The sequence below is a fragment of the Ammodytes marinus genome, assembly GCF_949987685.1.
Source record: "Ammodytes marinus genome assembly, chromosome: 20".
Classification (NCBI taxonomy): Eukaryota; Metazoa; Chordata; class Actinopteri; order Uranoscopiformes; family Ammodytidae; genus Ammodytes; species Ammodytes marinus.
The window spans coordinates 7,994,466-8,019,935 of NC_137224.1; the positions used below are offsets into that span (position 1 = coordinate 7,994,466).

At 40.5% G+C, this 25,470-nt stretch overlaps 1 protein-coding gene across 1 annotated transcript; it reads right to left on the bottom strand.

The window, feature by feature from the left end:
* Nucleotides 1-21,308: 21,308 nt before the first annotated feature.
* fbxl15 (F-box and leucine-rich repeat protein 15) lies at nucleotides 21,309-24,717 on the bottom strand. The gene is made up of 5 exons (XM_080049458.1): nucleotides 24,575-24,717; nucleotides 24,099-24,258; nucleotides 23,197-23,699; nucleotides 22,373-22,600; nucleotides 21,309-22,205 (listed from the first exon to the last, which is right to left on the bottom strand). Exons 1-4 carry the CDS (start codon nucleotides 24,598-24,600, stop codon nucleotides 22,411-22,413), a joined length of 879 nt encoding a protein of 292 aa, XP_079905584.1. The 5' UTR covers nucleotides 24,601-24,717; the 3' UTR covers nucleotides 21,309-22,205; nucleotides 22,373-22,410.
* Between the last annotated feature and the right edge of the window lie 753 nt (nucleotides 24,718-25,470).

Genomic DNA, 25,470 nt, shown 5'->3' on the forward strand with positions numbered 1-25,470 from the left:
TAGGCTTATATAAATATATATTCACTGCCAATGTCCAAATCATGGTTTATGTCTCCAATTACAAGCCTCTGAAAACCGTTGAAATGCTCAAATGAGCCCAACTTAATTCATAATATGTCTAAAGCTACAAGCCTTAGCTTTGACAGAGAACATGGTATTATAACAGTGTTTAAAGTGAGGCTCTTTAACTGCTGATATGCACTGCAGACCAATGTACAGTAAGTGCATGAGTGTGTGATGTAGTGAAAAGGACGGTGAAATGTAGAGAAAGTGTAGAATTGAGTGAACTTCAACTCAGGTATATTTTTTCAATTAACAGCAGCTGCTGACAAGGCATTTACTTTGATCCGAACTCTGTTTGAGTGTTTCACATATCAAATGTGTGTTTTATTAAACAAGCATCAAGGTTGAATGCATGCGATCCGGCTGACATTCAGGTATTAGGACTGTGGTATGGATTTCAAATAAATCTGCTGAATGTGTCCCTAAATGGTCCAAAAGACACCATTTCCCTTAAAACTAAACAATATTCAAAAGGCTGTATACCCTTTATTTTTATAAAGGGTATAAAGGGCTTCCAGATTGTAAACAGATTAACAACATCTCAGAGTTTAATTTATCTATTACAAAAAAATCATGTTTATGTTATGTTTCCTAGTATTACAGGAGTCTTTAGTGCTAGCATTCAGTACAGTCAAATATGAAGCTATCACCAGTAGCAGGCTAATTTAGCTTAGCATGCAAACTGGAAACAGGTTATTCTACCAGCACTTAAAGAGCTCATCTATTAATACATTGTGCTGCTTTTGTAGGAATAACAATTCGCTGTTTGACTGCCTGGTGTGTATTTGCTAAACAATTTCTTGTCCTATTGACTCTTGATATCCTTCGATATTTAAGACACTGTTTAAAAGGGAATTATGTCAAATTGGCCTCTACCAAACCCACCGGGAAGCATGTATTTTTTTTGGTTTAACTGCAGTTTGAAACAGCCAATCGTCTCCTAACTTTCGGGATCACTCGGTCTCCTCTGAGCTTTCTCCAACAGCATAACAGATATTGCTCGCGACAGGCCAGACAAAATGTCCCTGTTGTTTTTCTGCAAAGGGGGAAAATGTGGCATTGTCCCTCCACGGCGGTCCCCTTCTGGGTGTGAATGGCCATCTAATCAAGCTCTCCCTTTCACTGCAGCTGGTTTACAGCGAGCAGCGGGGCTGACCTCTGAGGGGCCCGCCTCCCCCCCCCCCCCCCCAACCCCCCTTCCCCGTCCTCTGGGACCCTTCAACAAGCTTTAGAGGCCAAATGAGGTGTAAGTCTATTAAAAGGGAGTTTGTGTGTAGATCACAGTCCCTCTGGGGGTGGGAGCCTTTGCCTTGTCATTCAGGTGCGGCTAATTTCCTTCTGCTCCATACGCAGACATGAGGGCCTGCCCACCGTGGTCCCCTCATCACACACTCAGACCAGACCTGCTGCTGCTAGAATTTCAAATGACATCGTCTTCTTTTTGCAGAGGCGGGCAGGAGATTTATTAAAACAGAACAGTGAAACAAAGAGACTGTGGATTACATTCACTATGAATACAGCGTGGCACATAACCATGATCCGATTCATTTATGAGGACTCCTCGTGTCTACAGTGCAAATATCGCCGAATGCAAATTGGATGGAAACACAAACTGTGACATTTTTTTGCACACATGTTGTTGTTTTTTTAAATTAGTAAAATTTTTGGTGGATATTTCGTAAGGATGTGAACACAGCAGCACTGATGAATAACCCGGTCCTGTTGACTGCTGCTTATTGGACTGATGGCAAAAGATATGCTGAGGAGCCAACAAGGGGGAAGAAGGAAATGAGGGAATGAGGCCACAGGCAATGCTTGAGTGAATGTTGAGTTATAATTTGTGGCGAAATTGATTGGAAGTGAGGGTTGTCACAATAACATGATGTTCTACCAATCAGGGTTCAATCAAGAGATCTGTTTATCACAGACAGCACCCAGTGAAGCACCTAAAAGAAACCTTACAGCTCCAAACACACAGACATGTAATACCTGACAGGATCCTTGTGTATGGGCTTTGTATTCCAGCACATAGGAAATGAAGCGTGGTTAAAAGTGCTGAGTTAATTTGACGCTGTTAACAACCATATCAGGTAAACAGTGTGGGACCTGTAGCCCCTGTAGGATAAATGCAATAGGACATCGGAGTTTTATGATGAAACAGTGAAGTGTTCTTGATTCGCCAACTCAGTCACATGACCTCAATCCAGCTGATCATGTGTTTAACTTACTTACTTTAGGCACAAAAAAACTGAAACAAGCCTGAAGAAAGAGGTCGCTGAAGTCATTGGTTCATAGACTTTGGACAACCGACTGCAAAGAAATGTTACCAAATATTGGATATAATTACTATATTTAAGTTGTGTTTTCTGTTGTTTCTAAAACTACTATACTTCTTACACCGTCCGCTCAAAAGATGTAGATGGCCAATGTAACGTTCACCTTAGTTTGCACACACCATTAAGCTAACTGATCATCTGAAGGTCCGGTTGCTTCTGTTTCATGCCCCCTGTCTGACTTCTCTTAAGTGCTGCATTCAGGCGCCCCGGCTGAGCCACGGTAAAGCGGGTTATCCCCTAATTGCAAGGTCAGGAGTTTGATCTGGGGCTCTTCCTGACCACACAAAGTGTCCTTGGACAAGTTATTGAACCCTACATGTCTCACAATGGCTAGACCTGTGCCCTGTATTGTTGCCCGCTGTTGCACTTAATAGATGTATTTATGGTGAATAAACGTTTCGGTAATGCTTTATACAATTATAGTTCCACATTTTCAAAGGCAGATTGTGAAAATGTCTCTTAGGAAAGTCTATAATTATCAATTCTAATAAGTAATTTATCAAAGATTGTTACAGCAGTCTATCAAGTCTGGTAAGAAATTTTTAATTAACATGTGTTGATGCTTTTCGGTTCTTTTTAACAAGGTCAGAGGTCAAACTGGTTGACTGGAACATCAAGAACTAAAACAAAACACCAGCCCCAACCTGGCAACCTACATATTGTCAGTAGCGTATAACTGGTCTATAAATGTAAATGATTTATTGACTTCTATTTAAGCTATGGGTTATAACGTAGCTCTAAATTATATCTATCTTCAGTTGAAGAAAAGGATTCATATGCACATTATGCACTTTTTAAAGAGATTACTGAATCATCTCAGTACCACAAAAGCATTGGTAGCAGAGTGGATGCATGCACATGCCATAGAACCGCAAAGTTGCTGGTTCGAATCTAGCTGGCGTCCTTTGTTGCATGTTGCAACCACCTCTCTTTCCACATGGTTCCTGTCAATCCTATTCAATAAAGGCAAAACAAGCCCAAAAATAACATATATAAAAAGCTTATGTACACTTGGCAGTTCAGCTACAGTATACTGGACATATTACTGGACTCAAACACAAATCCCTAAACACTCCTCAACCAACCCCCCTTGGAGTGAACCAACCTGATATTTGGCTGAGGAAGAGCTTTTTTTCCCCCCCGATTGGAGCATTGACAGTGTTTGTCAGAAGGGACCGGGGTCAGCCGAGCAGCATTAACCTCTGGGAGAGCATCTCTTTGCAGTGCATTAGTCACCCAGCGGAGGAGGAGGGATGTCCTGTAATAGATTATTGACCAGCGGGCTGCGGCCTGCTCCGCACCATGTGGTCCTAGCCAGTATACTGACCTCTTCATCACAGATGGAAGGAGCCCACCTGCACAGAGCTATAGGCCACAACATACACACACACACACACACACACACATACTGTACACTCCCACAGCAAGCATAACCCCAACGACTAATGAGAAACACACAAGTAATATTCTCTGCTTGCAAGACAGTTAGCAGGACAAGGAACCTGAGGGGTATGAAAACCATATTCATTCATAGCTATAAAATGGGAGTCCTTGGCTCATCAAATTGAAAGTGCTGGGGAAACAACAATTGCTTCCATGAACTTAGACTACCTAATTAAAGGCAGGCAATTTCTCTCCGAGAGTCACACTCAGGATCTTTAATTGAAATCAAAATGAATATCGCTGGAACACAAGAGAGAGCAGGGTGGAGTGGGGGTTGGGGTTGGGGAAGGGATGGGGGGGTGGACACATTCTTTGCCATTTCACCGGTCTCCCTGTCAGCTTCGCGTTTGATTTGTTGATTGCTGAGAAAATCGATATTTGAAATAAACCATTAATTTTTTTACACACATTTTGCTCTTAGCATGACTCATGATGTGCCGCTGTACAGCAGCCAAAAAAACAAGAAGGAAAAGTAAAGGAATAAAATAAATCAGAGGACAAAACCGAGTTAACCCAGAAAGACAAGAAGAGCGTCTCCAAAAACCATTGCCAAAATCATCTGTGCTCTATTTCCCTTTGGCTGAGCCCCGTTCTTTTTTTCTTTTTTCTTTAATTGTTTGATAATTCATCTCCGAGCTCTAATTTACCCCCCGTCGTCAGCCCTGTATGTTCGACCGTTGTGTGAGACGTTCAGCTGAATTTCAAATGAGCTTGTAGCGTATAAAGTCTTTCTTCCAGGGAAAGCACCTATTTATGGACATGTTTGTTTGCTTTTCATCTACATTAACCCTTTGGGCGAGGAACGTCCGTATGCTGCCTTTTTCAAGAACGGTCCCAGGAACGTCCTTGGGCTGGAAGTCACACTGTTTCAGTTAGCATGGTTTCTCACTGACTCCTAGGGTGAAAAATACAAGATAATTAATTTTTGTTTTCAGCATCAGAAGACGTGACCTATGGGGGGGTCTCTTCAAGAACTCACCGTCTTACAGCCATGCATGAAAATGAGCTAACAAATTCCACATAAACCACTTTTGGGCAACACTCCGATGCCGATCGCGGCACCCTAGTGCCTAGTTTCCTGGATTGCGTGATGTTACACAAAGCGGATTTTCCATGTATGGTCATGCTGCTACATGACATGTCCCTGTCCCGCCCTCCACATGCCTGTTCAAATATGCCCGCACTCACACTGCAGTTCGCTCAGTGTTACGTGAAACTAGGGGGCGTGCCTGTTGCAATGCAGTTACCCGGTCTGCTCTGATTGGCCAGATTCAAACAGAGTGCACACGGAGACAGAGGGCAGTTATGTTTAGGCTCTAAACAGAAAGTTTTTGCAGAGAGGCTAAACCGCAGAACCAAAGTTAGACTGAAGAATAGCATAATAAGTCATCTTTAAGAATGGTGACATTACTTCAGTGTGTGATGGACAGCTAGTCAGAATGAGCTAGGTTAATGGTTATCTGTTTAATGTGTGTGAATGATTATAACAGACAACAGAAGACTAAAAATACATTTACCAACAACCAAAAGTGAAAATAAAATGTGGAACAGGAAGCTTACCTTCCAAATAGTTCTTGGCTCATGTTCATCTGTAGTTCCTTTTCAATTTAGCTTAGTTTAGCAAAGCAACCGAAATCAGTTAGAAACAGCTAGCTTGGCTGTATTCAAATCAAATGTAGCAACACGCTGTTACCCCTATGATTGAGCATTAAATGTGCTGGAAGGCAGATTTTGGTTACTATTTCCAGTATTTGTTCGAAGCTAGGCTAAGCTAAGCTAGGCTGTAGCCTTATATTTATCGGACAAACGTGAGCGTAGAATTGATGTTCTCATCTAACTTTTGTTTTAAGGGTTGACGAGGACTAGCCAAATGCTACATAATCTGCTACATGATGTAAATGTAGCAGTATTTTGCAATAATTACAAGATAAAAGCTTTGTGATTTCAACTGTAATTGAATTAATAACGACATGGGAGTTTGACTTGCAAGAGGAAATTAAACTTCCCACTATCCTACTTTTTGCAGCCGGCAAGTTAAATAAGACGAGACCTCTGTTGGTGTCTAATTTTTCTCTGTTGTGGTTAAAGACAAAATATAAAAAATAAACAAAAACAAAACCAAGGGTTACAAAAACATGCACTCCTTGACAAAAAAAAATCCACCACAAACCATGTAGTGTGCTCCAAAGACACACAATGCGCACAAACAAACACCCATTCACTCAAACAAACCAGGGCTGGGAATATGAGGCTATCAGAGCCTTGCACATTACAGTGACTGGTGGAGGTCTTCACTGTTTAAGTGGAGCTGCCTGCTGAGGTTTTCCTCCCCGGCAGCAGGCCTATAAGAGTGGTAAGTGGCGGTGATGAGACACTGTCCCCTGTGCCTCCTTCAGCTGCCATTCCCTTTAAATTGAAACAGAGTCTTGCAAATAAATGCCACATTCTGAGCAGGGAGAACGCTTGAAAGTTGAATTTCATATAAGCACCCGTTGGGGAATTGGCCCCGGCGCAGTCTGCTTTATTCGCTCTGCTTTTTGTTATTTATATGATGAAGGAACAGGGCTACGTCAGGGTCATTCAGTGTTCATTTATCTTTTTATGTTGTTGTTCTGAGGCAAGCTACTATAGCCGGGTTGCCTATAGCGACAAATTCTGCAACACAACTCCCCGCCTTTGGCTCTGAATATTACAGACAGACAATCTTATTCTGATGCTTTCACCTCTTGGTATCAATATGCATTAGTTTTACCCCCCCAGTTCATTAGCTTTAAATGGTATCTCTCTTTAAGATTAATTGGAGCCGAGATAAAAGAAGATGGCTCCCGAGAGCAGCCCACTGTTTGTTATTCATGTTGGCCCTGAAAACGGCAACAGTAAATCCTCCCAAGTTGTTGTTAAGCTGGCTGTATTACCATATGTGTGCCATTTCCATGGAGTGACAGACCCCCCCTGGATCAAATGGGGACTATTGATCCTGCAGCACTCCATTTCAAGTTAATTGTGCTTGAAATGAGGTGCACACACTCAAGCATACCTGCATCGGGAAGGCTTTATTTATTTATATTTGTCAGGGAACCCGTGTCAGATAAACAGAAAATATTCAATTCACGTCTTATTCAATTTTGCTCAAAAAATCAGCCACTTGTGCTGAAGTATGCTCTGAATGTGGTTGAACCAGATTGAATACGACTTTGATCCTCAGTTAGGCCAGTGCTACACAAGACTATACAGGCTACAAGGGAACATCTTAAGGCGATACAATGCAGGGGATTGACTGAAATTATACTAGTAGAGCAATGATTTAACCTCATCATTGGCGGAAAAAAACCTCATCTGATGCTGACAATAGTCTTAAACCCCCCCCCCCCTCCCCCACCCACCCCCCTTCCCCCTTGCTCCTTGCTTCCCAGCTCCTTCCCCCCAGCTGCAGACGTAAGTAAACCTGGCTGTAATATTTCAGGATGGGTCAGGTGAAATCTGGCCTCTCGCTGACCCCCATTCCCTTTCGACACTAACAAAGCAGGCTCTAAGGTAACCAGGCATGAAGAGAGAGGCCTGGCAAATACCGAAAGAGGCTGGAAGCGGCGGAGTTCCTCAGCAGACATCCCCGCCTCAGCCTTCAGCGTGATCATGTGCCAGATTATGACTTTGAACGCACACCGCAGCCTACAAATCATTTACCACCCCCCCCCCCCCGCCCCCCTCTCCCCCTGCAGTATACGAAGGGGCTGAAAAAGTGGTGAATCAGGGAAGAAGAGGAGGCACAGGAGATAAAATGTTTCAAACACAATCAAATCGGTAACAGATCAAATCCCCCGTTAAGCATATTCCCATGGTGCGTTATTTAACCCTGTTGCAATGAAATCTCCATGTGCTGCAATGTCACACACAGCAAATTATGTTATAACAAAATATGTTGATGTACAAAACTTACTGTAAAACTGTGAATTAAATGATTTGATGGTTAGAGATGGACTGATTCACATTCACAGTTTAAGGTAGCTGAGTTTAATTTCCATATTTTTCTTTTACCCTCTGTAAGTGATTGGCAGTGAACGACAGTGAATATCACTGCTCCCTCCACCGGCCCCCAGGGCCACTGCGCAGGGAGAAAGAGGCCAGCACAGCACCATTTAAAGGACAAACCCCTCCCTCCGTTTGTTTATAAGCCTATTCTTTTATAATAGTATATATAAATAAGTGAAACTGTGTAATGGATCGCATTAAACAGGCAGGCATATTGAGGCAGGATTTAATTTGCATACCAGATTAGCTTGCTATTGGCTGGGGCAGTGCCGTAGGGCAGCCTATTCATTAATAGGATCTAGTCTCTTCAAATCCATTAAGTCAATTGAACCCATACATAATCTGATTTCAGAGGCACCATGTAAATGTTTTACTGGTACGCCTGTTCTAGATCGGGCCTTTGCACTCCCTTAAGTGCAGAAGTGTGGAAGTATTCCTGGAGGTGCACAAGCTCCCGTCCAAACAAGTAAATAAATAAAAATATAAAAATGTACATATAAAAATTAGAAAAACATGTAGTACAGTGAGGACGACCACCATCACCATCATATGTAGTTTTAAAACATTTATTGTAACCCTATAATCCCCCCCAAACAAATTACTATTTTCAAACACGACAGAAACTGATGTGACACAGGTGTAAAAAATGAAAAGTAAAGATGGCTGATGTCCATGTAGCTGCTTCAGTTGAAGGGTCCTGGTTTTGAGCATCACTGTCATAATGTAAATATGGACACCTGGGCTTTTCCTACTGTGACAATTCACAATCTCTCTAGTAAAAATGTAATGGGTATATGGAGAGAAATATTGTTGTTGTCTTTTTCCCTCATCACATTATGTACTGTAACATTTTTCCATCTTTGCTGCACATGAAACACTGCAATTTATAGCTCCTCGAGCTATGGATTTCTTATCATATTGCAGTAAAAAAAAGGTGGATGGAGCCATGAGTTGTTGTCTGCTACAGTGTCCTTATTTTGCATGCAAAAAGTCAAGTCGGCCATGTTCCAGGAACAGAGCTGAAATAAAGGATTTATTATTTTTTGTGCAGTAGACCAATTTATACAGATTAGGGAAAAGGGAGACCATTTTGTGTATAGGCTCTGCAATACATTAAAGGTGCAGTGTGTAGAATGTATTGGTATTTTTCTGAACAGACTTGCTAGAAATGGAATATAATATTCATGAGTATGTTTTAACTAATGTATAATCGCTTGAAAATAAAAGTTGTTTTATATTTTATTTCCTTAGAATGAGCCTTTTATATCTACATAAGAGCGGGGGTTGCCACCGTGGAGGCCGTCATTTTGCACTGCCATGATTCTACAGTAGCACAGAATGGACAAACTTAATGGCCATATGCATTTCTAAAGTGGGTTTCCTGGGGAAATGCACCTGTTGGAAAACGAATAAGTACTGTAGAATAAATAATTAAATACATCTTCACTTCATCACTTGATATTGTGGAAAAACTTGAGGCAGTGGTGGATGATGCCATCTTTTGTAACTAGCTTATTGTCCTCGAAAGCCACAGTAGCTTTTGTTATTACGTATTAGAAAGGGAGGGGTTACCCAAGGAGCATTGCATTCTAGAACTTTCACCACTAGATGGCACTAAATATTCAGATATCACACACTGTAATTTAAAGTATAAGCCAAAAGGCAAGCAACACTGGTCAACATCTTAAAACTCTACATCCACAAATTATTGGAGTCAATAGTGACTCAAAGCCACGTTAACAAACTATTCGGGATGACCTAAATCCTTGTTTGTGGGGCTGGCTTGTCAGAGCTTGAGGAGGGGGGAACACTGCTGGAGGCGCTCACAAGACGAGGCTCCACACAGTCCAGGTCATGCCTGAGCGACCCATGCCTAGCCCCCAGATTTACACACTATACACACCCCCGCATCTGGGCCGACAGGGAGCCACACACACGCCTGCACGCCCGCACACACACTCACAAGCATAGCTCAGAGATATGCACACACATGCACACTGTAGTTGATGTGAAGAGAGGACAGAGTGGACACACACCATGGGGAAATATATACAGTTTATAATTGGGGGAGACTGCAGAAGGAAGAAGAGAACCATAACAAATCTACACAAGGGTGCAGGAGGCTAAATAGACTTGGATGTCTAAAAGGAGCCTCAAAAAGTGGGACGATTTCCAGAGAGAGGAGGGACAACATATACAGTACATTTGGAGCATTTAACCACAACTCACCTGACGGCCAGTCATTTACTTTCATTAAACTGTGGGCTATACGGCAGGGATTTCTGATGGCAGTGGATTTGTCCCCACTGCTGTGAGGTCTTCCTGCTTTTCAAAACACACAATGGGGGGAAAAGATTTAAATCCCCTGAGGAGGATTTAGACACTTATATAACTCCCCAATTATAAAGTTTTTTTTTCTCCCTTCAAGAAGCCTCAGTGCCCTCCCTTCTGTTTATATGACTCACAAATATCTAATACTGAACTGTGTATAATGCCAGTATGCCCACATGACTGCAGAAAAGGCTCTTTTGCTTTCTGCCCGACTGAGCCGGGCATAATGGGAGGCTTGAAAAGCTGCAAGCTTAAACCAGCGCTGGTTTTGACAAAGCCTTGGTGGCTTGCTGGGAGATGCTGTGCATCCTAGGAAGTTGCCAAAAAACTAATTTTCAAGAGCACTCAGCATGGTCTTAAAGCTATCTAAAGGAACCACACCCAGGCTGGACGTTAAATACCTCACTCCTGCATGGACAATTTGCTGACAATGATGGAGGAAATGACTGTGTGGCTGCCATAACCACCATTAACATTGAAGAGGAATATTTTGCAAATAACTGCAAAATGAAAATTATTTCGGTATGTGTTTTTGAAGAAACTGTACTCATCATTCAACAACCAAAATAATCAATTATAAACAAACAATGTATGGACAAAAGTAGGTAGCCTGTTCAATATTACACCCATATGTGATTATCTTATTCCCAAACTACAGGCTTCAATATTCTGCCATACCAGCCTTCCCTCTTCTGGGAGGGCTTTTCACAATGTTTTGGAACCCAGCTGCAGGGATTTTCTCCCATTCAGCTACAAGAGCATTAGTGAGGTTAAGAGTTGAAGTCGGGGCTCCCTTTTTTGTTCGACCAACAGTTCAAAACCAAAACATGTTAAATTTACTGTATATGACAAAAGACAAGCAGTTTATCCCCATACATGAAACTCTAAAATAAACAAATAATTGGCATTTATGCTTCCACAATGATCACTGATTTTAGAAAAGTTATAGAGATAAATTGATTGTCTATAAAAATAAAATAAAAATCTTTGCAGCTCTTTTCCACACCAAACCGAGAAAAAACTATTTCTTTATGGACACAGTATATACCCCTTTCCAAAACTCGGCACAAAGTTGGAAGCAAACTATATGTCGTCTCGCGCTCATTACAGGTTGTTGTTGTTTCAAATGAATGATTTTTAGATCCTTGAAGTAGTAAAAATATCCAATATTTCCAACTACAAAGTATTTTTGTGTGTCAGAAATATTGTTGGCTATTGTTTTTTATTTTTACCTTTGAGATTTATCTTGGGAAACTTTGACTTGTCCCGACCGAGGTTGAGAACCACCAGCTTAAAAATGTCTTGAATTGTAACTTGACTTACAACCATTATATAGTTATGTTTCAACATGCTTTTGCTCATATAACGCATTATGTATATCTTAGCTAATGGAACTACACCAAGACAGGAAGTTAAATACACCACTCCTGCATGGGCAATATGCTGTCAACATTTGAATTGAGCACACAGACCACTATAACCTAATAAAAACAAATGCAAATAACTGTCTGAAAACTAGAAACGAAAACATAATCTGGAACACAGATCATCAAGTGCGAATCGATACTGTATCAGCTTTGATGAACTTGTTTTTCATGAGATCTGAAGAAAATAATAATAATAAAAAACATTTGATGAAATTCTGTATGTAATTCTATAACTCCTGCATCCTCAAATAGCTGACTTTGAAATTACAACACAGACCACAACAAACAATAGCAAAAAATAATGCAAATTACTTCCCCAAAATTTAAAGGAAAAACTCAAGTTAAAACGTGGAACATTTACACTTAATAGTGTCTTTGAGGTGTGATTATTATAGATGGAAATTACCTAGAGATATGAAACATTCAACAACGAACAGGAGCAAAACTCAGCAACCTAATACACTTGCAGTATACATTTGCTTTCCACAGTCTAAGTTAGAAACATACCTTATATACTGTAGGTAAAAATAGCTTGTAAAAAGAATGCCTGGTATTTGCCTTTTGCCTTGTTCTGGCACAAGACATATTTTATGACCAGGCCAAGTCATTGAGAGGTCCGAGTCCCCTCTGATCCCCCCTACCTGCCAGCCTAGGACCTCCCCCCTCCCCTCTACTTATATTTCAACCCACCTTGATGTACCTGTTTGCTTGTCTGTGGGTGGTCCTGCTGGGTCCCAAAACAAAGTGCCTTCCTTCAACACTGGCAGATCCAGGCATAGAGTATACCTTTTCGTGGAAAAAGGTTCATGAAAAAGTTTACGTATTATCAAGGTTAGAAAAAAAAGTATATTGGGTGGGCACATGGGATTCCCCTTGGCCAGGCCTTGGGACCACCTAACCCGTGGCTTCTACTCTTGACCCCATTATAAGTGTGTGTGTGGGATGGGGGTATATTACCTTTTTTGCCGACAGTGCTTCCCCCCATATTCCCTGACCCCTCAGAGACATTACAGTGGGCAAATATAAAGCAGGGTTTCATGAAGCCCAAGCTTATCTGGGCTCTGAAAGTATGTGAGACATGCCTGGGAACAAAAGGCCGTCTCTCAGCCTGGGAGCGGGCCAAGGGGATCTCTTTCAGCAGCCACAGATTGCCCTGTGTTTTCTTAATTGACAGACCCGGGCCACATTTGATAGAAATGACATGCAGCTGGCAGGGCGCCCCGGCCTTTGCAGGTATAGACCACCTTTCAGCAGGAAAATTGTCCTCAATCTAGTTCATAAGGAGAGTTCGATGGAGGTCCCTGGGCCTGCGTCATAAACATATTGTGCGGGCGGATTACACCTGCGTGGGAAAAAGTTGGCCATTTCAGTGTGTGGGGTCGGCTTTCCCAAAGTCCTCACCTACACCCACTAATGGGCTTGGTGGCAAATATTACACCAAAGATACTTGAGAAATATGTCAAAAAGCAACATTGACTGTATTATTGTGTTCTATTTATCAAGTGAAGTTTGTTATTATCATACATTTAACTGATTATATTTAACCCTACCAGCTTGCCTTTTGTAACATAACCAGACTCATCCTACTGTATATGTTTTTAATTGGTTTCTGCCTACTGTATAAATAATAGTTACATTAGTGACATCATCATTAATACATTTGTTTATTTCTTTGTTTATTTTGTAGCATGTCTTCTAGTAAAATAAATGTTCCATACATGTATATGCACTTTTTCTGTAGTTGCTAAACTGCATTTTGCTGTGCTGGTGTTACTGTGTGCAGTGACATTAAAGTTGGGTCTAATGTTATATCTGGATTACAGTGGGTAGGTGAGGATACATAAAGCTACAGTATACTGTACAGTATGTTTCCCTTTTCCCAGTCTGAGGAAAGCATGTCCTCAGCTGGCCACATACAGTAGTGCAGCCTTTCCTCTTTTTTTTTTTTTTTTTAATGTCTATGTCATTCAATCCTGAAAGAGTAACTATTCTTAAACGGCGATTACAAGTTTAAGCCCAATCAAAGAAATAATAATAATAATAATAATAATCGAAGACAATTGGGGGTAATATGGTGTTATTTTGTCACAGACTGAACAGTAAATTAAATGTATTTACTGAATAATTTATTCATGGTTTGTGGGATATTTTGTGGTATTTCTTTCACGTTATTGCTGCCCTAAAACACTTGTTTGACACTTCTTTTTTTCACACTTTTTTTGTATTACTCTTGGAATTGTTTTTATTTATTTTTGGTGGTCTGACTTTTATTTATGCTTGTTATTTAAAAGACTGTGGTCATCATTTGTTTTTCTTAGACCACTTTTGTATAGAAAAATAAAACCATTAAAAAGTTACCGGATTTAAAAAGAAATTTGATTTCATTAGAATCTGAAAAAAATCCCCAGTTTCGTGCTATGGTGTCTTCAAATAGAGTCCGAGTCAGCTCTTCAGTGCTGAAAAAATATGTGCATATCATTCTCATTGATGTCCCAGTGACGACATAAACTGCCAAAATGCCATTGTTGTCACGGCACATATTGTCAAAATCTCTTGTGTGCGTTTAGATGCGGGGAATCCCAGAGGCCCAAACCCCACAGAGAATAAAAGAGGGGGCCATATGGCATCCATGACTCAAACCCCCGTGATCCACCCCGGCTGATTTCCCATCCGGTGTGAGGAGAAAAAGGATTTGAGGGTGCCAAACAGTGTCGCTCCCCTGTGGATATTAGTGGGCCATGGAAGATAAGAAACTAGCCATCCCAGACAGCCAGTTCCATCAGCAGATAAGAGCAGAAAAAAGGCCCCTCAGCCACACCTGACCCTCTGTTGATCCATTTCAGGCCTGATGTGCTTCCACTTTACAGCCTGTATCCAATCCAAGCATCTTTTTGATAGCCCATCTAATAGTTATAGCGCTTATATTCGTATTTGTGTTGCCTTTATTTGAATATATAATATTTTGTAATATTAATATTCTGATTTGTAGTTAAAAACTATTAACTGCACTGCAATATGTTAGTAATTATTATTTTTTCCATACCTCAACAAACTCAGTCTTCATACATGATAAAAATATTAAGTCTCAATTTCCTGAATTGTGTCTTTTAACATATTTTGAAATACAGTAGAATTGATAGATTAATTGTTAAAAATACTTGTATACATAGAGTATTTATTCCAAAGCCAAAGCATCTTGGCTTATAACGAAAACAAAATGACAAGCTTTGTGTTGAAAAGTTGTCTAGAGATACGCTCTGACACTTTTATTGTAAAAAAACAAACAAGTGTTGTTCACAGTGTTTCCTGTTACACTATAGAAGTGCAAAACTTTGACACTGTGAAGGACATTTGGGAGATTGTGTTTTTGCTGTAAGCCGCTTATTGCCTTGTCTATAAGGCATTGTTTTTTGGTGTCAGCAATGGGCATCAGTATGTGCTTTCCTTTTACTGAATGTTGACAAAAGCCAGGGAAATGTCTCTTGTGTGTCTGTCAACTATACCAGCGTTAGTGTATGTACAGACGGCTGCGGCCCAGAAAACTTAATGTCAGCTAAAAGAGGATTTTCCTTTCACCAAATACACATTCAACTGACATCTTTCACCCCATTCATACCCTTCTCAACAACTGCTATTGCAATTACTTTTTGTGTTTATGTTCCATCCGCCACTTCCTACTACAACTTTTAAATGTTTAGAATGTTTTAGCTTCAGATTTTCAGCAGTTAGCCTGCTGTGCACATTTTCTTTGGTCTCTTCTACTCTACTCTTTTATTTCAAAATACTTTTTTGGAAGCTGCTGCAAGCACACTACAACTCTATGTACTGACTCCCTTAAAAATGACAGAGATATGTAAAGTTCAGGTCATTTGATAACTACTGAATAAGCCATGAAACAATGGATAACCAAGTTTTTTTTAAAAGCAAGGAGATAAGCGGCACTTGTGGTGTAGTGGTTAGAGCGCCCCCCCAATAGAGGCTCAGTCCTCAGAAGCAGCAGACCACGGGTTTGAATCCGGCCCGTGGTCGTTCTATGCATGCCATTCACTTCTCTGCCCCATTTCATCTCTGTCTCTCCTAACTGTCGAATAAAAGCAGAAAATGCAAAAAATTAAATCTAAAAAAAAAAAAAAAAAGCAAGGAGATTACACAACAAAGTATCAAGTTATACATGTAAAGGCCTGGGCCTTAATGAACACGTCCAACACTAGACTAGACTTGTTGTGAACAAAAAGATGGGTCACAACTTTCTGTCTCTTCCTCCGCTCCACAGATGCTGATCAGTTAATGAAGTAACAACAAAATGGGCAGCGGGCTAATTGGAGTGGCGTTTCCATGGCCCCCTCTTGGCCCCTCGGAGATGTGTTTCATTTTCTCTTTATCAGTGATTCAGTCATGTGGATTTCCGCATGGACGCCTCTGTCTCCCCCAATCGGTGTGCTAATGGGAACTTCGTTAATGTCATTAATCTACGGCACCAGACTTGTACTAAACACATATTTTGCTGTTTGTTTTCCATTTGTCAAATATAACCAACTAGGAGCTTCCTTTGTGTCAGAGACAGACAGAGGACAGGCAACTTCATTCTGACTCTATGAAATTTTGGTTCAGCAGACATTAAAGGAATAGTTCAGTATTTTTGCCACTTACTGTATATGCAGTGCAACTAATCAGTCCACAAATCAGCAGTGAAAAAATCCTAAATCTAATGTAGCCTACAATTAAACAGATAATTATCCTAAAAAAACATTTATATATTTTTTGTTCAGCTGGCCCCCTCTGCAACAGTACAATGCTACAGCGACTTTCCCCCCAAACTCCTTAAATTGACTGCGCTGACCAGGTAACAGACTAACTATGCATATGTACCTCATACAAACCCACTTCAAAAAATACTGAACTGTCCCTTTAATATAATCATGGCTTCAAATATCCAGACCATTTCCCACTAACAAATGATCATCAGTACATTTCTAGATTTCCTCATCTGCAGACATTGATGGTCTACTATTTAAATCAGGAGCACAGTGAGAAGCCTCTAACCACAATGTGCAGTCAATCCAGGGTTGCCAGATCTTAATAATCTCCCTATGAAGTAAAACGATGAGAGAGCCTCCAGCATCTCATCCCTGTGTCCACTAAGCATAACGAGATGTGATCAGCCATTATGGCAGAACACTGAACTCTGATCTCCGCTGGCTGGAGGACACGAGTTCAGCACAGTTACTTACAATTCAGCCCAGCCCAGATTAGTCGCAGGGCAAAGCTAAAATGCCCCCTGCCAGGACCATGGACATATAAAGAAAGGCCAGGATGTATCCCCGTCACGCTTATTGTATACATATTCTCTATTAGGGAAAATCTAGTGTGTTGATATTGCGGGCAAATTGAGCATATCGCATCAAAAAATTTGAATCATGGTGATCCTCTAAATTGAACTAAACTCAAACCAGGGAAAGAAGAAGGTTACGTCTTTGAAAGCAGGACCAAAGGCACAGAAAAGTGGAGGGATGCACCTACTGATCACGAAGTGCAAACTTAAGTGCAAAGTCAGATCTGTGCCATGGAACAAGGTATTTAACACCCAAGGCTCCAGCTTCCCCTTTAGACAATATGCTTACTGCCGCAGTTATTATGAGGTACATGGAATGATAGAGGTGTAGCTCGGCTAATTTGAATAATTAACTAGAATAATTGATTAAAAAAATATATGTTTATGTTAACTCCAATCAGCAGTCAAAAACAAAACATATTCAATTAAAATAGTGACAAAGTTAAATGTTTTTGCTTGACAATTTACTTTATATGATACATGAATTGGCAGAATTTCAGGAATTGAATGTGCTGTTGACGAACTAATTCATTAATAAACTAATCGTTTCAGCATTATAGTATATAGTGAAACGGCTAACCCACACTATTGCAACAAAAAAAATTGTCTTCATTAAAACTTAAAGGAATGGGAAAAAGAAATTGGCAGAATATCCCTTTAACGGCATGTTTTCCTTCTTCCCAAATAAGAACTGGGGCCAACACATTCTTCAACCCAAAGAAGTTTTGAGTCTAGTCTATTCATCAAAGCTAATGACAAAAAAAAATGAAAATATGTCTGAGCTAGCTGACCATGTGTTTCCTCTCCAGTTTTGGGGTTAGGAGCACAGTAATTAGAAAAGATGCTAATGGCTCTGACAGTTGTGTGTCCTGGAAAAAGCTTCAATTGTCACTTCAATAAGTCGGCTTCCTGAAGACGTCTTGTGTGGCATCGTCAGAGGCAGGAAACACAACTGTGCTTGGCCTAACTCTCCACATAATAGCCTTTTATTTAACATTTATATTAAAACCTCACATCCATGACAGACAGCCTCTCTCCAAAAGTACATCAACACCTTAACAAAAATCTTCCTTAACTAGGCCTTCTAGCTGCCCAAAATCTACATGTTTATCCATGCTGATTTTTAAAAACCCCGACATTATTTCTTGCTTGGTTGATCGACATTTTGATGGCCACGCTCACAAAGCCACTTTAATGTTGTCATTAGTTATGCTTCTCTGGTGGCCAAAAGATGGATCCCTAAGTCGCAGGGATCCAATAAGGTTGTATGTGAATGGTTGGAGGAGATAAACTACATGGAATAAATGAAGGAAGGACTCATTCACTGATGGAAGACGGCATGCAAAAAGTCTGTTAATTAAAAATATGAAAATGAACAAAATCTCTCACACAGCTTTTTGGGCTCCATTTGAACAGCTGCAGTGATTCTCCCTGCACCTTCTCTGAACTTCATTTAATTAACAGCAAGCTGAGAAGTGGCCTAAACCCATTTCTGATTATTTTCTTGAGCAGGATCTTTTCTTTTCTTTATTTTTTTGCACTTGCTGAAGAACAAAATAATATTTGGCAAAAACTTGTATCATTTGTGATCATTCTTACGTGATTATTCAGTTGGTTAATCTTACGTGAAAATTTCCTCCAGGTGTATTTTGTTTTTCTTTGTTTTCTCGCCCTAAAACACGGTCTTATTTAGGGATTGCCTCAAGTAAAATGGCACTCAAGTCTCTTGTATGACCCTGATTCTTTGTGACAGGAGACAAGTGGCAGCTGACCTGGAGATAAAAGGTCAACAGCTATTTAAAAGTACAAAAACAAACACCTTAGAAACATTTTATCCACCGTAAGGTTGATGGAATACAGGCCCAAATGTATGTTTTTTCAAACAAAATAAACATAATTTGAAAATTTCCTGTAAAAAAAATAGTATCAGGTGCATTTGTGTATGTTTAATGGGTTTACAAATGCACTGACAGTTACATTAACATTTATTTCCTTTTTTATAATATTTATTTTATTCATTTCTCACTCTGTTTCTGTATCTATGTGTATTTTTTTCCACATCAGAACAGATCTCTTATTGTTATTTGTGTTTGAATGATTTCTTGCATCAAATAGTCAGTCAGACATTATCTTGTCTAATATGGTCAGCTTTAAAAAAAGGATTTCAATGCCCATGTTTTGTGAACCTGCCATTGCAACACACATGAAACTCTGGAGCCTCTGAACAACATCAGTGAGTTACTATGTCACAGGGGCTTTTGAAAAGCAGCCAGAAAATTAAGCTCAGATTTATTCTCCATTTTAATAAGTCCAGTAAATTTCACGCTGCCAGGGGTTCAGAGACTGCATACTGAATAAAATGGACCACCTTCACTTCACTGTTGTGCCTATAGGTATAAAATGATCAGTTGCTATTGATCAATAATTTAGACAAGTGCTAGATTATTGGCAGGAAGACAAAATATGTTGGGCCGGCTATGTTTGAGAAATCCCCTCATACACTCAATCACTGGAACAGAAATTGCTCCATGGTATATAATAACGCAGCGATGTTTCTTTCCCCCATCTGCAGATCAATGCTAATTGAGGTCCTACATGATGAATGTAGTCTGAGATGTTTTTTAACCCACTGACTGCTGAGCAGCAACAAGGGCAGGCCTCTGTTGGTCCACTAAAGATTGTATTCATACTGTTATACAAAAGAGAGACTGAGAAGTCATTTCATTTTCATTTCAATAAGTGTGTCGTAAAGCAGATTCCCTACTTATGTATTATGACACACGGACAAAATAGTCAAAATACTGTCTTTTGAATAATTTATTCAGTGATTATCTCCTCATGATCTGTACGTACATGATTTTCGCAAAAGAAAATCTGCTGTTAATACACACAGCCTAGGCTCTGTAAATTGGTATACAACAAAAGGTATGTAAACATGTGGAGCCCATTGAGCTACCAACATACCAGTTTACAGAGCCTATAAGCTTTGTCTTATCACAGTTTTTTTAGCACACACACAGTAGGGACAGGTTGCAGATCACCGTATTCACTGATTTTGACAAACATTTTTAACAACAAGCATTTTCCAGAATCACTGACTCTACCTTTAATTCTTGCTTAACATGAGTGAACATTCCTTTTCTGTAAATATGGGCACCTACTGCCATACAGTATGCCATGCAGGGGGAGTTGTTCTATAAATTGAAATTTCAAGATTTACTTTATAACTAATGACACTGTGCTGTCTCCTCAGAGGCACAGTCAGCAGTAGGATATGATGATCAGCAGCACACGGCTAACAGAAGGATGCTGCTCGATCCCTGAAGCCCCTCCACAGCAACACCAACTCTCTGTTGGTGCAGATTCAGCTCCTGGACAGCACACAGCAGATGGAGGAAACCATGCCATCAAGTGGAAAATAGACCTGTTGTGTTGTCACACAGACAACTTACAATATAGTCTGCCAATCGAACCACCAGAGGAAACTGAGTTTTTTTTTGTTTTTTTGTTAGCTATGGCAACATTGGGGGAAGCGTTCACTCTGATTGTGCATTCACTGCATCAAGTGTTAACAAGATCATAAAGCTGATGTTCATTTTTCATCTGGACAACCAGTCAAACATTAGAGTTGTTCTCCTAGTTTTGTCCCTTTTTATATACACACCTGTCACTGTATGCTGACATATATTTATTAACAATGTGCACATGGGTTCTGAAGGTGATGTACAGTTAGATCAGAAGTCCCGCAGCCTCTCAAAACAACAGAATGAAAACTTAAATCATTGCTGCCACCTTGTGTCCATCTGAGTTTAAAGAAAAACAGTGCGTTGAAGAGTTGAATGAACCATATCTTCTACCAAAACCACTACAATGCTTTGACCATTAGCCTACCCTTATTTTATTTTTTTACACTTTATATATTAAATCTGTGAAGAACAGATGGAAACAATACAATATTCCCACTTAATATGCCTTAAGCCGTGTCACTTAAGTTTTTGTTGTTTTTTTACAGTCTTTGAACTAGATATTTAACATTTGTTTGGACAAGTTCTACACTATTCCAACACCAATTTGACATTTGTGGGAGAATAAAAGCCAAGGCTGTGGAAGCAATGGTACCGGATTGATACTTTTGAGTTGAGGTATTGAAATCGGTATCAGGAGAGAAGCAGTTGAAAGGTGCATCATCCCAAGACCACAGTCAATTCCGATGATATTGTATTGTATAATTTAATATTCTTATGTAATTTATATGATGTATTACTGGGCAAACAGCATTTTAACATTGGTGCTTTTTTACAAAATGCATGTCAAGGCCTTAATAAGAAACAGTCATAATATATTCCTATACTTATTTTAAACATTTACTAGGCTATACAAGTACGCTGTTATTAACAATATTGATTAAAGGGTTGCTTCACCCCACATCACAAACTAATATATACATATTTTCCCACTAGTGTCTGATGGCACCAAGCCATGCAGATTTTTGTTTTCGTGAAACAACTACTGTAAACAACAAAGCGGGTCGACAGTTTTTATAGGGAAGCAGATATACAAAACTGTCAACAGTGAGGTCTGTGGATTTATCCTGAGGAGCCAGGACAACAGTATCTGGAAGACACATGGTCAGCACCACAAACAAAATTGCATTCATTTTCATTGTATCGTGTTGGCATAAGGTGTCTGCAGTGGAGATTTAAAAAAAAAACCTTCATAATAAAACAATAAAAATTAATTGCTAGCTACGAATCGGTAGTGCTGTGTGAATTTTCTTCAAGGGGGATTTAAGTGAGTTGATCCTTTTTAAGCTGGCACATACATGCAAAAATGAAATGTTTAATTAAACTCAAACATTTTTTTTTACATGTTTCTGAATGAAACATGAGTAAAATGTTTCTTAAAATGTCATGAACACAAAGTATAATATGTACTTTGTTAAACAAGAACAAGAACAAGAACAAGAACAACAAAACAATACATGGTACTTTTGGTAGGATTGCCGAATGATTAACAAATAGTGCAGTGACATCTGTTTGGACACGAGGCAGCAATTCGTAAAAGTTCATGGCTCTCTTCAGTCATTCGCGATTGTGAACTTTTTTTCAGTCATCATTGATCACATTCGAGTGAGTTTTTTTTTGTCCACATTATTTTCACACACAAACTTGAGTGCAAAAACATCCAGATCTTCTTGGATTGTCTTGACGTGCCCTTGTCCATTTCTGCCGCTGATAAAGACACCTAGAATGAAAGTATGGAAAATATTTATAACAACTGATTGACAGTCACTGCCATTATCTGCAAATTAGACATGTAATAAATGAATTGTCGCCGGTTGGAGATTTGACAGTTTTGGTTAAAAACACGTCAGAAGCACATACAGTAGATATACCGCTCACATTACCCACCTGTGTGCAATTCTTGGACAGATCAATGGCCCCTCCATCTATATCTGGAGATTGATAAAAGGAGCAAATCCCAGCACGTCTTGGAGGAGCACCAGAGCCCTCTGTAAAGGCGGCTCTACATCTATCACTACGTTGCGTTTCCGTAGAGGGTCCAGACTCACCTCTGTCACATTGTGACAGTGATTCACCTTAAGGGACTTCAGCTTGGGGCAATACTCCGCCAGAGTCCTGTGAGCACAGCATGAAGAGGAGCTTATTGATTGGTGCACAGGTAACATGGTGCGTGAAAAAAGTGTGGGAGACAGAGTTCCCACGGACATGAATTTCCTGGAAAAGTTGTGATATTTGTTCAAAAGGCCTGGAAATGGTTTGTAATTAAGTGAATGGAACACCAATTATCTCATGTGATTAAACACAAGTTACTAAAAATCCCAAATCATGTTTTACGTTATGTGAAATAGTTCCATGAATGACTATCGTTGAAAATGTAGTGCCCCGCTGCACCTGTGTGAACTAACAGCCAGCACTTTGCTTATCTGCAAAAATGCCTGGGAACCGGGAAGTGTGAGTTTAATCATTTATGGCTTTTTTAATATTCAAACTACAAATATCACACATGGCTTGAGAAACTTGGCAAGATTATTGAGCCGTAATATGATTGCAAAACAAGCCGACCTACTTCAAGCTACTCAAATAATGTCATGGAAATTGGGGGGGGGGGGACATGGGGAAAAGTCATGGAAAAAGTTTTGAAAATTCATTTGTAAAACAGAAATTGAGGAAACCCTGAGGAGAGAGGATGGCACAGGATGATCTGATCTAACCTGACGGACTGGTTTGTGACCCGCAGGCAACCCGTCAGGTCCAGCTGCTCCAGGCCCCTGCAGTTCTTGGCCACCTCGTCCACCGACTCGTCCGTGATGTTGGCGTTGACGGCCAGCGACAGAGAGCGCAGCGTGGGGCACTTCTTGGCCAGGTAGCAGATGGCGTCGTCCTTCAGCTGGCGGCAGGCGGTGAGGTCGACGGACTGCAGCCCCCCGCAGTGGTCGGCCAGGCTGCGCAGGGACAGGCTGTCCACCCACTCGCAGTGCGCCAGGCCCAGCTGACGCAGGTGCATGCAGCTCAAGGACACCGCCACCAGGGAGTGACGCGTCAGACAAGCGCACCCGCTCATGTCCACCCGGTGCAGATGCTGGTTCTGGCCGATCACCGGCAGCAGCTCCTTGTCCGTCACCCAGTCTGAGCACTTCGCCAGGGAGAGGTTGTGGAGAACTTTGTTGTCCTTCAACATGGAGCAAAACGCCTCCTTGGGAACGGATTGACCGATCTGTAAGTAAGTCATTGAGTTAGTTAAACTTTTATTTATATAGCACTTCTAAAAACATGCAGTTAGAACGTGCTTTACACACACATGCATAAATGCATCTGAACAAAATAAAAAATAAACAAGAATTTCAATACAAAAACACAGCACAAATGGGCCGCAAACCTTCACATGAAGGCTTGTGTATGAGGGTGGGTTTTTAATAAGACTCTTAAAACAGTTCAGAGTTTAATCTGCTAATCCAAAAAGATAGATGGATAAATATGCATAGTGATAGAATATCACAACAGAGCAAATCGCAGACTTCAAGAGTTTGTGCTGCAGCTTGCTGTAGCCTCCCTCTCAAATATACATGTTCTGTATAGGCTATAAATAGGCCTACACTCTCTCACCAGTACCTACCGGGGACAGATCAAAAGTCCTGCAGTTGGCCAAATAGACCTGGATGAGACTGTGGAACTGCTTGCTGACCCTCTGCAGGCTGACAAGGTGTTGCAGCGGCAGATAGCATAAAATGTGTGGGACAAGCACATCCTCCCAGGGCAGGTCGAAGAGATGACATCTGAAATGCAAACCTTGTTTTAACAGCTGAACTTTGACACTACATGCAACGCTACAACGCAAACAAGAATGAACACATTCAGTTAATATAACATTACAATTAAAGCATGCTGTATCCACCCTGTCGCAGTTGTACATATTTAAATACAAGTCAGCTGATATTATTCATTGGGAGAAACAACAACCGGCTTCCAATACCGGTGACTTGGTTGCTGTCACTCTCGAGCTATCGCTGTTAGCTGAGCAGCTAGCCTACCGGGGCCACCAGTCCAGCTGCTGTTTAAATAAAAACAACTCCCCTTTTAATACTCACTTACGTTTGTATTTTAGCTCCGTCTTCCATTTTGAGTCGGTTGTGTTATACGGGGTTTTTAGAGGTGTGTTTTTCTTCACAAAGATGCCAAAATCCCTTATTTTCCTTTAGCATCTTGCAAGCATTTTAGGTGTAACCGTGAAACCCAAACCCGGCGCTGCCTTCAGTGACCGTCGAAAGACCTCAAATTTAGTTCGGCATATTGACTGTTCGTAAACAACAAAGTAACCCAATTCTGCGCCTCTGGAGTTGTTAACTAAACAATAACTAGCCCCACACTTTTAGGTAGTAAATCAGTTATCGGTTGTTACCAAAAGGATGCGATTTTATAGTCAAACACGCCGTAGCCTAGTTAGGTGACTCGGCTCTTGCAGTATTTTGGATATGAGCATTTACGAGGTACAAGTGAACGCAGCGTTTGTTATTTTCCGGGTACGTCAACAACCAGGCAATGCCAGACTGATTGGTTTGCCACATTAAACATAACACTATTAAAATGTTTTGATACGTCCGATTCTCTTATTAAATCATGGTTTCACCAGCATTGATTGGTTTCATGTTGATATTTAAATACTCGTCTAAGAGTTCATAAAACTTGGTGGGTCAGTAAAGGATGCAGTCACAATGTGTGTGTTCTGCTACAGACCCATAGGCTATATAGACCTATGTTCATATATATATATATATATATTTTTTTTCAACGCCAAATAGCTGTCACCATATATGAGCAGCCTCCTTTTCCCATAGAGAACACATGTGTTGGACGAATGAGCATCCTGCCAGCTCACCTCTGCCACGGGAGGACAATGAAGCCAGTCATGCTGAACAATTGCTGACCCATGAGCTCTGTTTCAGTGAATTAGATGAGCCAACAGGGCAGCCCAGTGAAAACGCTCACTC